Raw genomic sequence first — 14,488 nt, forward strand, 5'->3', positions numbered from 1 at the left:
GCATCCACCCAGGGCCTAGTAGCTCAGGTAACTTCATTGTTGTTGTGGGACACGACAGCGGTCGGTGAGCCAGTGACGCGGGTTGGTAAAAGAATTTACCAAAGGCAAAGGATGGGACTAGAAAAGAAGTTTATTAGGTTACACTTCCATGGACAACAGCAGGCCACACAGACGAGAGTGCCTGTGTGAGCCAGCACTCATCTCTCTTGTTCTAACTCAGAGATTCCCAGGGATTTACCATCTGCAGTTTGTGATCGCTCCTCCCTAAAGAGGTAAATACAGTGTTCTGGCCCTGACCTCAGGGAACATTACATTAATTGGGAAGATGTGTTCATGAAAAGTCAAGTAGTAATTCAGCAGTTAAATTACAATATAAAACAATGTCAAGAGACAGTACCAATAACTAACAGTCAGGTATTTGAGCTGAAGTGTAAAACTGGGGCCCATCCTCCTCATTTTCTAAATGAGTAAACTGCGATCTTAAATTGACTTGCTGACAATCGTGCTGCTCATTAAGGAAGTTCAGAGGAAAGAGAAATTTGAAGAGATTTTTTTTAAATAGACTTCATGGAATGAGCTGGCTCACCCCCACCCCCACCCCTGCCCTTTCTCATGAGCTTCATGTCTGTTTTCTCATTTTAAACTGACTTTTTCTTGTTTCACTTGCTTATTGCCCAAAGATAGCCACAGAAAAATGCACAGCCCCAAGGAGAAAGATCTGATCAGCCACATCTAGCCTCTGGATTGGGTCCATCTTTATCAGTTGTGCACCCTTGATCCATTTAGCTGTGGCCAGTCATGTAGTAAAAAGGAGTGTCCTGCTTTAACTGTGACATCTCAAAGAGGAGGCTGTATGGCAGCCCTGCACGTACACTTCTAGGACTAGCAGGGATGCTCGTTACGTCTCAGGAGTCAAGAATACACTAACTAGAGCAGCTTTTCTGTATAAAGGGATAGAAGGCTTCAGGTACAATGGAGAAGACTAAATGTTTTGGATTTTATCCAACAGATACTAGGGAGACGTTGCAGCAAATAATTTTATTGTCTAAAGACTGTATTCATCATCTAAAAGTAACTTTCAAAGCATGGGAAAGTGTTATCTAAATTATATCAGCTTAGACTCCTGATTTTTAACTTGGGCAGTTTTGTCCCTCAGGGGACATTTGGCAGTCTGGAGGCATTTTTGGTTGTCACACTGGGAGGGACTGCTACTGGCATCTAGTGGATAGAAGTCAGGGTTGCTGCTAAACACGCTACAAAGCACAGGACCCATAACAAAGAACTGTTCGACCCAAAGACAATAGTGCTGAGGTTGAGAAATCCTGTATCAGACCTTCAGCAGAATCATGTGTATATTGACAACATTGCTGGCATCTCAGTGGAGATGCTCTTAACTAAGAATAAAGGATTTTGATTTAACAAAGTTTAGTGAAAGAACTATTCCTCTAAAATGTTCAACTAACTCTAATGTACACATATATTTTTCCTTTGGAGTAAACTGGGTTTTTTTCCCATATTATTTCCAGGAAAGTAATTTGTGTTACTTTGCTGAAATACAGCCTTCACTCCCATTCCAAAATGTGATTTCTTAGAACAGTTTTAGATGCCATCTCAAAAGTGTGAATATCACTTAAAGCAAGCAACTATTCTAAGCATTGCTTTATTCCTTGGTAGCCATTAATCTGTTCCCATATGCTTTTTAAAATGCTGCTTTTAGCAGAAGGTACTGACCAGTATCTTCTTATGTTAATAGGTGAAATTTAGTTTTGTTCAATTTTATAACAAATATAGTAAAATAGCATAATCTGTAAGCATAGGAACAAAACTCAAGGGATCATCATAATGGGGAAATATAACATTTTCAAGTGTACCAGTTTTCCTGTGTGCTACTTTTGCAAATCATTTAATATGTCATGGAACCTTTTTCTACAAAGATTGTAAAAGTGGTGCAAAGTACTCCTGAATACACTCAGATTCATCAGTTGTTAACATTTGCTATATTTGTTTTTTTTTTTTTTAGTCAAATCTATTCTCTCCCCTATATATGTGCAATATATATGTATTTATATACACACATTCTTACATGCATAATTATAATGAATCATTTGAGATTTGCAGAAACCATGCCCCTTTACCCCTGAATACTTCACAATAATAATATAATGCTATTATCTATTCTATAGTTCTCATTAAAATTTTGCCACGTTCCCAGTATTTTCATTTGTAGCATTTTATTTGTTCTTTTACAGGATCAAATCCAGATCGCACACTGCATTCATGTCTTTTTAGCCTCCTTTAATCCATAATGATTCCTCAGCCTTTCATTGCATTCATAACATTAACATTTTTTAAGAATGCAGGCCATTTATATTATAGAATATCCTTCAATTTGGATTTGCGTGATTCATCCCCATGTTAGATTCAGGTTCCTGCTTTCAGTAGGAATCCTACAGGAGCAATGCTCTGTACTTTTCAGTGTATGACACCAGGAGGCCCAGGATGTCATTTTGTCTGACTGTTGATGTTCACTTTTTAAGCATAAAAATATTTGTGGCTCATTAGTTTCTCCTTCTGTCTCCTCTTTAAGAACTACTTCAGGTAGAAATCTCAAGACAGTAATGCATGGCTTTCATTGGAAGGGGAAGCATTTCTGAATGGCCAGTATTTGCTAAGCACATCCTATGTAATATCTCCTTTAGTTCTCAACAATAATTCTTCACTCATCAGCATCTGCTCTGTGTCATACGAGAAGCAAAACCCAGCCTCAAAGAATTCAGTTTCGGGGAAACAGTTACAGTGCAGTGGTCAGAGCTAGGAGAAGGGAATGCACAGGGTGCTGTGGGAGCATTCAGGAGGGGTGCCTCACTCAGCCTGAGGGCCCCTCATCAAGGGTGAGTTCCTAGACTCAGTGAAGCTTGAGCCAAGTGTCAAAGATGGCTAAGAGTTAGTGAAAGCAGAAGTGGGGTCATTATAGGCCAAAGGAACAAAAGCACGAGAATTTGAGAGAATGTGGAGCATGACTTGCTCTGGGAATCAGAATGCTATCAGGATGGGCCAAGCCTGTGGCACACATGGGGAGCCTCAGAGGTTATGCTGGAAAAATAGGCCTGTCCGGAGCATGGAGGACTCTCTGTATCATCTGTGAGGTTGAAGTCTACCTTGAAGTTCTTTAAACAGCCAGTGAGGATTTTTAAGGGAGGGGAGAGAAGATCAGTCATTCATTAAACAAGTATTTGGTGAGCATTTACTGTGTTCTGAGCCTTGTTCTAGGGATTGGGAATTAGCAGTGAATAAGAGAAATGTCTCTTGCTCTTATGGAGTTTACACTCTTGAATCACATTTTTAAAAATCATGCTATCAATAATGTAAAGAATAGATTAAAACCACAGAGACTAGGTAAAAAGTAATTAAATAACCCTACTCTGTGGTTATCTCCACTTTGTAGATATTTTTAAATTTTCCTTTACCTATAGCCATAATGTCACAACTTGAGACGGGAAGTAGTGTCCTAGATAAACATCATTTATGCCAATTACACTATGAATTTGAATTATCTGCTACAGTATGTAAGCAATTTAAGATCATTCAGTTTCTTTTTTTCATGTTACAAAATCTGACAGCTCCTAGTTACTTCTTAGAAATGTTGATCCTTAAAAGGAATCTAACAGATTTCCCAAGACTTAGGCATATTACTTGGGTCTTCTTCTTTTCTTGATGTCTGTGATGTATAATTAATCATAGATTACTTCATTTTGTTTCATTTCATTTACAACATTTATGAGCTTCACTTTGTCAGAGTGAAATGCTTGTCCCCTCCTTTCCTTTCCAAAGTGGTATAATTAGTGTTAGCATCTTTTTTAACAGGCTACATAAAGTTTAGTGGCTGGATTAAATCAAGTCATTAACATAATGTGCTACCCAATTTGCCCCTATCTCTCTTCGTTTCCAGGACATCAAAGTGCCACAGAACACCAGTGTAATTGGGCCTTGCTGGCCTGTCAGATTTCGTCAGCCTGATGACTGCTGCTTTTACTAAAAAGCTTCTAGGCATGATAATTAATGGGGGGGGAGGGTCTGAGAAATGTAAAACTTTGGACATTACTCTATGAATATTTTATTAATTTGAATAATCAGAAGTTAACAGTATCAATTTTGATGTATAATACATTGATTAAAGCCTTGTTTTAGGTCCTCAAAAATAGACATCAAAACCGAAAATTTGCATCTGCCATGGCATTAAAAAAAAAGAATGATCAATCCTTCTCTCAGATTATTTCTAATTTTACCATTTAAGCAATGAAGCTTTCAGTTTTCACAACTAAATATATTGCCTTCAACTCACAGATTTCTTAAAGTGTGCCCGCAGGTGAGAGTGGGCAACCACAAGCTGGAAAAGTGATGGTCAGTGCATGTTTACATCTTTCTCTTTCTCTGTCCCTACTAATAGCAGTTTTGTAAAAGCTGCCATGTTCAATTGGACGAAGTACAATTCCACCTGGAAGCCAGGTTCCCTTGAACAACATGAGCTGACATTCCCAGGTGATCACAGTAATGATGTTCAGGAAAATATGCTTTAAAGTTTTGAAAGGCAAATGCATAAAGCAACATGCTACTTTTAGCATTCATGTAATAAAAGTTATCAAATCACTTCAGAATCAAATATGATAGCCTCTTGGTAGGTAAAGTAAGCCACTCCCACTGTTTTACATATGGGAGCCAGATACTAGATGTTAGATAACCAGAAATGTTAAATTACATTTTATTACTTTACATTATTATTACATTATTTTGCAAATTATCTCTTACTAATATACCATGGACATCCTTTCATAACAGTATATTTCTTTTAGCATATGCATAATATTACATCATATAGATGTACCATATTTATTTTAAGAAGCACTTTTTGGAGGACCCTTTAGTTTCTATCAGGTTTTGCTAATACAAACATTTCCAGTTGAAATGTTTTTCTACATAACAATGTGTGGAAATTACTGTTTCTTCACATCACACTTTTTGCCAAACAAATAGATAAGAAATTATATCTCATTGATGATTCCATTTAAAAAGAAGCAAACAAAAAGATATATTTGTACATAAATAGTACATTCATAATGCATACATGTGTATTTTTATGTGAACTTACAGACATAACATTTAGGTTTATGTAACCAAAGAAAAATCTCTGGAAGTATGTAATACAAACACTGTTAACAGTGCGTACTTCCGGATCATGGGTCAGGACAAGGGTCAGCAAACTATGGCTCGTGTGCTAAATCCAGCCCTCTACCCATTTTTATAAATAATGTCTTATTGGAACATACCACACCCATCATTTACATGTTGTCTGTGGCCACTTCACTCTACAAGAGCAGAGTTAAGTACTTGCAACAGAAACCAGATATTCTGCAATGCAAAAAATATTTGCTATCTGGCCTTTACAGAAAAAAAATTTTGCTATCTGGCTAACCTCTGAGTTAGGGAATGGGAGGAAACAAGGAACTTTTATATTTACTTTTTAGGATTTATATTATTGGATTATTTTTAGTGATGAATAGATTGCGTCTAAAAAAGAAATAATTTGTTAGCTAATTCTGTACTAAAATGTTAGATAATAACTAAAGAACAGTTTAATACAAACTGTAGAAGCTTTTCTATAAATATCTTAGAAAGGGTCAACAAACATGGGGTGAATCCTTTTTGGTTCAGAACGGTGGTTCTCAAAGTGTGGTCCTCAGACCAGCAGCAGCAGCATCACTTGAGAATTTGTGAGAGATGTGAATTCTTGAGCCCCATGCTGAACCTAATGAACCAGAAACTCTGAGACTGGAGGCTAGCCATCTGTAGGTTGTCAAGCCTTTCTGGTCATTCTAGGGTATGCTAAAGTCTAAGAACCACAACTTTAGGGAAAGTCAGTACTTCTCACTGTGGCTGCACATTTGAATCACCTAGGGAACTTTTTTAAATGCCAGGGCCCAAGCTCCACTCAGATCAATTAGATCAGAATTTTGTTTAAAGCTCCCCCAGTGATACTAATGTGCAGACAAAATTGAGAACCACTGTACTATAACATCTGTTCTCAATGATGGTGGAAGTGGAATAGCATATCAAAATCACCTGAAATTGAGGGTCATTTTTAAAATTCTCTCCTTCCTTCACAGGAAGCTACAGTTAATGATAGAAATGTGTCATATCCCTCAGGTGTACTAGGACAGGAAAAAATATTCCGACCATTGCTTTCGAACATGTGGTAACAAGCTTCTATAATTTGCTTACCATTACAGATGCAGTAATTTACGTTGTATATAAGGAAGACAATGTTCTGAAAATAAGCACTGTTAACCCTAGCACCATTTTGATCTCTATCACTGAATTTTCACTATTTATATTATTTGTTCAACGTAGTACCTTTTAACAGAACATATGAGAAAAAAAAGGTTACTGCCCACTGATAAAAAGTGGGTTGGGTTTACGGTGTTTTGTTGTTAAAAAACATTATTGCCTCAACAATTTGAGTTTCTCTTTACTGTTACTTCTCTCAAAGAGCTATTGTTTTTAAAAAATCAAAGATTTCTCAGTCAAAACTTATATGAAGAGTGGACATAACTCCTAATAAGAGGAAGCTCTGGAGCCTCGTGTGAGGTCTAGGGGACTTTTTTTGAGTCTTTGAGATGAACCTGCCCACTCCTACCCTGAAGAAGGGAAGTTGTAAGAATCACCACCATATGTATTCCTACCTGTCAGTGCCAATGGTGAGTTTGAATTTTTGAACCACCTATTTTGAGTTTGTCTTAGAGCTCACCCCAATTAAACTTTTGTTCTTAAAGGGCATAGACTTAGATCATCACCTTCCATTTCCATTTTGTTTCTACTATTTTTGCTATAAAGTACCAAGTTTTACATAGTGTGGCTCCTATAGGTAGGTTTTATTTGTACTTATACACACATACATGTATACATATATGAACATTTTATGGTGCTAAAAATAATACTCATGTAAATTCATATAGCCATTTGGAAAGTAACTTGATAATCCTCTGAAGTTGAATTTCTCATACCTAACACCCAGCATTTCTAAGAGAACCACTCACATACACAAGAAAACATAAAAAGATATTCAATGCAACATTGTTTATAATAACAAAAAATTGTAAACAACTTAATTGTTCATGAATAGAGAAATAAATAAATGGTCTGTAGATTATATATATACAGTATAAATGAAATTTATATAACAGTTAATGTTAACAAATTAGATTTTAATTATAAATATTTATAAATCTCAAAAGTATAGTATTGAGTGAAAAAAATTGCAGAACGATTAATAGAGGATGATACCACTGGTGTAAAACCTAAAACAGAAAACAATGTGTTGTTTATGGAGATATATGTATATATATGTATATGTATATATATATATATATATACACATATACACATATATATTAGAAAATATAAAAGCATGTTTGGGAATAATGTACACCAACTTTAGGATAGTGATTACCTCTGGGAGAATGAGGAAGGAGGGGAGAGAAACTGGGAGGTGGGGGTTTTACCTGTATCTGAAATATTTTATTTCTTCCACAATAACAACAAAAAGATTTGAATCAGATACAGCAAACTGGTAACATCTGTTTAAGATGTTGAGTACTTGAATATGCCAAATTATTATCTATACTTTATAGTTTGAAAAGTTAAAGAAATGCTTATTCACTGTAGAATCGAGAATGAAATTAAACTCACATGCAATCTCACCATAGTGAGATTTAAATCTAACTGACTGAAACAAGTTCCAAATCTTTATCAGAGGCCATTCTCAGTTAAGCAACATCATGTTTAAGGGCTGTCAGGTTGCATTAGCTTTTAGAAGCCTAACAGCCCAACCCCAGTGTGGCTGTTATGATGGTTAAAACCAGGAGAAGAATTCAGCATGATCTTCTGAAGTAAAACATAAAAAATTTAAGCATGCCAATAAAAGCCCAAGTAAATACTATAGAAAAATACGGCCTAAAATGTAAATTATAGCATCAGCCAGGAAGCAGTAGTGGAATTGAGCCAAAATCACGAGAATTCTTTTTTTTTTCTCTGAGAGTAATACAAGCTGTCATCACATTTCTAGATCATTCAGTCACATAAAGTACAGTGTCCATCTATACAGACAGCTAAAAGGAAGTTGTATACAGTTCTTACTCGAGAGACTTCTATTACTGCTGTTCACCACAGTCATAACTACTGAATCCTCTTTTTATATGCTGGTGCCAATATCTTCCTAACTAGGGCAGCTGGTGAACAAGACAAAAAAGTACTGAGAATTAGCAGCATACCTAACAAATGTTCACACATACAGACAAGAAACAAAACAGGGAAAGCCTAAAGCTATGGTACCTGCTGGTCAATTTACCAAGTGTACAGGGCGCTAATACAGGGGTATGACTGGTTATGTTGCTCTAGTAATTCTGAACAGGTATTATTCTGCATGCGTCTGAAAGGCTTTGCTTCGGTCATTGGCGTTTGAATCAGTGTATTGTTACCCCTTCCAGTTCTCCTAATTGAACTTTTTTTTCATTGTTTTCTCTTTTTTTTAATTGAAGTATAGTCAGTTACAATGTGTCAGTTTCTGGTATACAGCACAATGTCCCAGTCATGCATATGCATATACATATATTTGTTTTCACATTCTTTTTCATTAAAGGTTATCACAAGATATTGAATATAGTTCCCTGTGCTATACAGAAGAAATTCAGGGGGTTTTATCTATTTTTGTATATGGTGGCTTATATTTGCAAATCTCAAACTCCCAAATTTGTCCCTTCCATTCCCCTTTCCCCCAATAACTATAAGATTGTTTACTATGTCTGTTTCTGTTTTGTACATGAGTTCATTAGTGTCCTCTTTTTTTATTATTCTCTTATGAAAATTTTCAAACATATAGAAAAGTTGAAATAACAGTACCTTACCACCTAGATTCTACAATATTGACCTGTCTTTGAAATAGTATTATTCAGTTAAAATCTAGAATGGGCAAGGTTTCTCTGTATTTTTCAACAGTTAATAATTACCAACTTCCCAAAACATAGTCAACACAATAAATATTTGTTGAAGGAGAAAACACTAATAATTGCAGCTTCACGTACTTCTGGCAATTTATAAAAGATAGTCTGAATATATGGAAGATATTCAGCCTCCCTTGACTCTGTATCATTTAGTATTTATTGAGAGCCTCCTACATGCCAGACCCTGGAAAGGATGTTAAATAGCAGAGGATGAATAAGATATGGTCCTGGCCTCCAGGAACTCACAGTCTACAGAGGCAGGTATGTAAACAAACCCATGCAATACAATGTGACTGAGAAGTGCAGTGAGGGCCCAGAGGAGGAACCAACTCACTCTTGGAGATCAGTAATGCTCTCATGAAAGGAGAGCATGCATGGCCCAGGGCCCAGATCAGTGGACTTTGTCTAGTAGAGATTTCAGATGCAAAGCTGAGCTATATAAACAGAACACCACCAGTCTGGGGAAATGGCTCGACTGTAGGTTAATAGGTTTTCAGGTAGAAAGGTGATAACTGATTTGTTTTTAGGGAGAGAATTCTGCCACCAGAAGAATAGTTGAGGCTGCAGGCAAGGGATTAGGGGCAGGAGTGCCTCACCTCCCTTACAGCCATGAGAATAGAACCACTTATTTTTTGAGTGTATACTGCATACCACACAAGTGATACAACAAGTAAGATAATAGTCCCTCTATCACTGAACTCAGTCTCATACCACCCATGTCTGCTCACAGTTCTGCCAACCAGTTATCTTCTATGATTCCTTCTGATTTCTCCCTCCTTATTCTATCAGACTACTTTCTAATGCTAGGAGGCTGTTGGATTAGTTTGGATGAGATCAGATGAGAAACTAAAGAAGTTTCTCTAGAGATAAAAATGAGAAAAGAAACCATGTCTTGTACTGTCTTTGTATCCCCAGTAGTTGACACAATGTTGAAATATCATAAGCTTTCAATAATTCAGTGAACCATTGAAATAGTTAGGAAGTAAAATTAAGAGGAATGGGTGATCTACACGGTGGGTGTGAAATGGAGACTCCAAGAATAGCTCCAAGGTCCCCGGGTTGTTGGTGACCAGGTGGATGGTGATATCACATGAGATAGCAAATATCAGAGGATGAATGAGATTGGGGGTGGGGGGAGGAAAGAGGAGGCGTCATGAGTTCATTTCTGACACTAAGTTGGAGTTGTCTGCTATGTAGTTGATGTGCTTCTTAATCTTCAAAATCTTAAATAATCTAGTTGAACTTTTGATTCACAGAGGTATGAACACAATCAGAATTGTTCCAATGTTGAAAAATAAGTTGGTTAGCCCCATTAGTCAAAACTTATAGTATTTGGAAAATTCTTTATTCAGGGCATGCTTCCCTAGATATATACTATTTGGAACTTATCCCTTTGGGGATTTATTTTAAATTGTTTCATATAGCATTAAAGGAATAAAGAAGTGATAACTGATAACTCAGTTAAGTTAGAGAATTAAAAAGGACATATGAGAAGTAATGAGGCTGGTGGGAAGGAATAACCACCCCCCCACCCCCCAAAAAAACCAGAAAGAAGACACACATCATTTAAAAGAATTTTAAAGCTCTTTTTTTTTTTTTTAGGTTAATATACTGGGTTTTCTTTTGGTTTATTTGGTTTTGGTATTTTGTTCATTTGTGATCTAAGTATCTACATTTAATTAGAACTATATTTTTGTATATAGTCTTATTTGACACCCTAATTTTGTTCTTATAATAATGCAAGTTTTCATATGGGGATTGTATAGTTAATATATTATTAATTTAAAAAACCACTTAAATAAATTTGATTCCCCTGCTATTTAAAAGTTCATTTGTCTCTTCACTGGATTCTGTGATAAATTTTAAATTCCTCTCTTCACAATGTAGAAATAATCATATATTCCTCTTTTGCCTTTTTATAGCTATTTTCTTTTAATTCTTTTGTGCAAAAGCAAGAATGTTTTATGTTATTGTCATAACAATTCTAAGTTTGTCAAATTGCAAGTTATGTAAAAGACTTAATTATGCATTGTGCTGCATCTGAACCAGAATTATAAAATATGTGTGTGTGGCATTTTTACAACCACAGTACATTTTAAGGAAAAAATAATATCGTTTAAAATATTTTCTTTACGTGTTAGTCTTCAGCAAGCAGAGAAGGGCTTTTCTGAAGTGAGATTAGACAATAGAGCCAACTTCATTTTTTATGCACGTGAACGGAGAGGGCTTGAGGTTATTAGTTGAAACCGAGTAACCTTTCCAAGCTTTCATCTCTTTCTTTTCAAATTTGAATATGAAAAGCATATTCAAGTCAAAGACCATCACTTTAATGACATTTGGCAGTCATTTGATTTATTAGGTTTTAGAAAAAATTTTCCTTTAAATATTTCATCATACTATGCTAATCCTAGTAATATTGCCAGCTGCAGCCTTGTACCTGTATTAGTGGAGACAGAATGGTGTGGAATTTTCTCTGTCATCCTAGTAAAATTTCCATGAATCTACTGAATAATAAAATAACCTTATTGAAATATTCAGATTTGGGTTTTTAGTTAAAGTGTCTTAGAATACATAATAAAAGAAAATGTCTTTTGAAAGAAGGGGGCAAAATTACTTCATCAAATATTGAGGGGGTTTGACAGCAATGGAAATCGTTCTTTATGGAGATATTTTTACAATGGGGTACTTATGCTTTTCAATTTGATTAATTATGTACTTTGAAATATCTAAGTAGTAGTCACTATGGTGAATTTACACACTGATTTATTTTTAACAATGAATTCCTTAAAGTTGTTCATATAAACATGTCAGCATCAGGATTTTTAATTATTTTGAGTTATTAATTTACAGTAGCATGCCTCTGAATTTCATAAAGAGGGATTTAGAAAGGGAGAATAAAGAACAAATTTAAAATTGTAAATGCAGACATTTGACTGAGGAGTTATTTTGGTGTGATCTAAGTTTAAGTCATAGTCTATTATTTGTTTTAAATTATTACTCAAGGAAACATATGTGACTCATATAATGTCTGTGGCACCAAAATCTATTAGAAAAGGATTGAGATAAAAATTACACAAACAAATGCATTTTTTAGATGTTAATTCTGTAAAAATGAGATGAAACTATGTGTTAAATTAGATAAAATTTTTGTTTCTTTTGTCTGAAAACTTTTTACTTACTGAATGAAATATATTATGGCAGAATATATAAAGAGAATGAGCTGTAGTTTCTGCCCCAGTTAATACGGATTCATATAGCTACATATATTAGCATAATAGCTATAAAGTATTCAACAGGCTTTGATCTCTGAATAACCAAAACTTTCTCAGGTACCTATGATAAAATAAAAGCAGTGAAAAACATGTATTTCATTACATAGTTTGAAACAAGGCCAATTGATACATGTCATTCTGAAAACAATCGGAGATGAAGATCTCATAATCTTCACTCCTGATAGACTGCTAGTGCGGTATTTATAGCCTCAAATGTAAATCAGGAGACTATTGCCGTGACGCTGTTAACTTCACACCCTGGGGCATTAGAAGCTCATTCTCCCTCTGTCTGTCGAGAATAATCTATCATGTGTAAATATACAGTAGTATTCAGTGCCTTCCAAAAAAGAAATCAATGAAGGCCAATGCCTTCATGTTTTATTTAAAATTGATAGTGAAAAAGAGTAAAGGATTTTTTTGTTCGTTTTGTTTCTTTATTGTTTTTCGTTTTTGTGCTTTAAACAGCCATCAGAAAAAATTCGAATTGAGATCATAGCTCTGAGCCTTAATGATTCTCGAGTAACTGCAGATGACACTATCCAACGGCTGTTCGTTGAGTGCAGATTCTACAGTCTTCCTGCTGAAGAGACACCTGTGTCACTGCCAAAACCCAAGAGTGGGCAGTGGGTCTACTACAACTATAGCAATGGTATGTATGAGTCATTTGTTTTAAATGGACTTATTTTTGTCTTTCTCATCTATGAAGGAAGCCAAAGGAACAAGGAGAACATACAAATCTGTAATGTTCATGTAAATCATCCAGTATTGTCAGAATAGATTAATAAAACTCAAACCTATAGCATAAGGATTAAGAATTTAAAGCACATTTGGCCACCTGTATCCACAGGTTCCACATGTTCGGATTCAACTAAATGCGGATAGAAAATACTTGGGATAAAGATTCCAGAAAATTCCAAGAAGCAAAACTTATATTTGCCGTGCATCAGCAACTATTTACATAGCATTTACATTTCATCTACATCTATTTACATAGTATTTACATTGTATTAGGTTTTTACAAGTAATCCAGAGGTGATTTAAAATATACAGGAGGATGTGCACAGGTTATATGCAGATACTGTGTCATTTTATATAAGGGACTTGAGCATCCTCAGATTTTGATATCTGCAGGGGTCCTGGAACCAATCCCCTTCTGATACTGAGGGACAACTGTAATGCTAAAATTAAAAGAGAGCAAAAACAGTGAGAAAACAATGTTTCTAGATGTTCCTGCTATCAGTAGAAAAATGCCACCTAGGTCTGCAATTGAATTTAATTGAATAATACGATATTTCAAGGGGAATAAAAATACTTGTTTTTTTTTAATTACATGATTCGAACAATTTAACAGCCTAGTTTTTTCTACGTTTCTGCTCAATGTCATCACATAGATTTTTTTTTTTTACAATATATGTGTATTATCTCTCCCAGTGTCAAGATGTTCAGGATTTTAATCGAGTGATACAAGTTCTTACAATACCTTTTCATTTTTTAGCCCACACATCCCTTCATAGCAGCAGACAGGTTTTCTCTTTGGAAACACTACCTATCAACTAGTTGACATGAAAGTCTGCTGGACCAGTACAAACCCAATAGGCACCCTGTAAATTCTTAGATCAACCACCTTTAAGACATGTTTAAGAATAGTATGCATCAGTGTATAATTAGAGAGGAGTAAAAAAAATCCTATCAAGCTGCCATGACCCTAAGTTAAAACTGCTTATTAAGTTCTCCCAAATCCCTATATTAAAACAAACTATAAGGATGGAGTGTTACATTATCTTTATCAAAACAGGCCATCCCATGCTAGTTGAACACCAATATTTTTTCTCACCAGTTTTATAAGTTGCATTTTAATCAACATGTATAATCATTCTTTTGTACCAGTAGGATTAGAAATGCTAATGGTTACTTTGTTTTGCAACTGGCATTTTTAGAAATATGTTCATTTCTTGAGACAGTAATCATTAGTACCTAGATAGCTGATCTAGTCTTCCCTGTATCCACAATTCTTTGCTAGTTATGGGAACTTGGGCAAGGTGTTTAAATTTCATGATTCCATGTTTTATCTATTGAATAAGGTACTAAGAACCCTCCAGCTCAAATTCTATAATTCTGTAATAACAGGCAGACTGAGAAATCACATGGGAAATAAGTAGTGTG

General features: G+C 35.3%; 1 protein-coding gene across 5 annotated transcripts in view; it reads left to right on the top strand.

The window, feature by feature from the left end:
- RPGRIP1L (RPGRIP1 like) overlaps positions 1 to 14,488 on the top strand; it is an 89,901-nt gene that overhangs the window by 60,292 nt on the left and 15,121 nt on the right. For all 5 annotated transcript variants that reach the window (XR_012509300.1, XM_074370727.1, XM_074370730.1 and 2 more), the window contains exon 23: positions 12,791 to 12,974. Coding sequence is in view for 4 of the 5 variants with exons in the window: in XM_074370727.1 (XP_074226828.1) it covers positions 12,791 to 12,974 (184 nt within the window). In the remaining variant the exon portion in view is untranslated. The remainder of the gene's footprint in view (positions 1 to 12,790; positions 12,975 to 14,488) is intronic.

Source organism: Camelus bactrianus, chromosome 9 (genome assembly GCF_048773025.1).
Source record: "Camelus bactrianus isolate YW-2024 breed Bactrian camel chromosome 9, ASM4877302v1, whole genome shotgun sequence".
Taxonomy (NCBI): Eukaryota; Metazoa; Chordata; class Mammalia; order Artiodactyla; family Camelidae; genus Camelus; species Camelus bactrianus.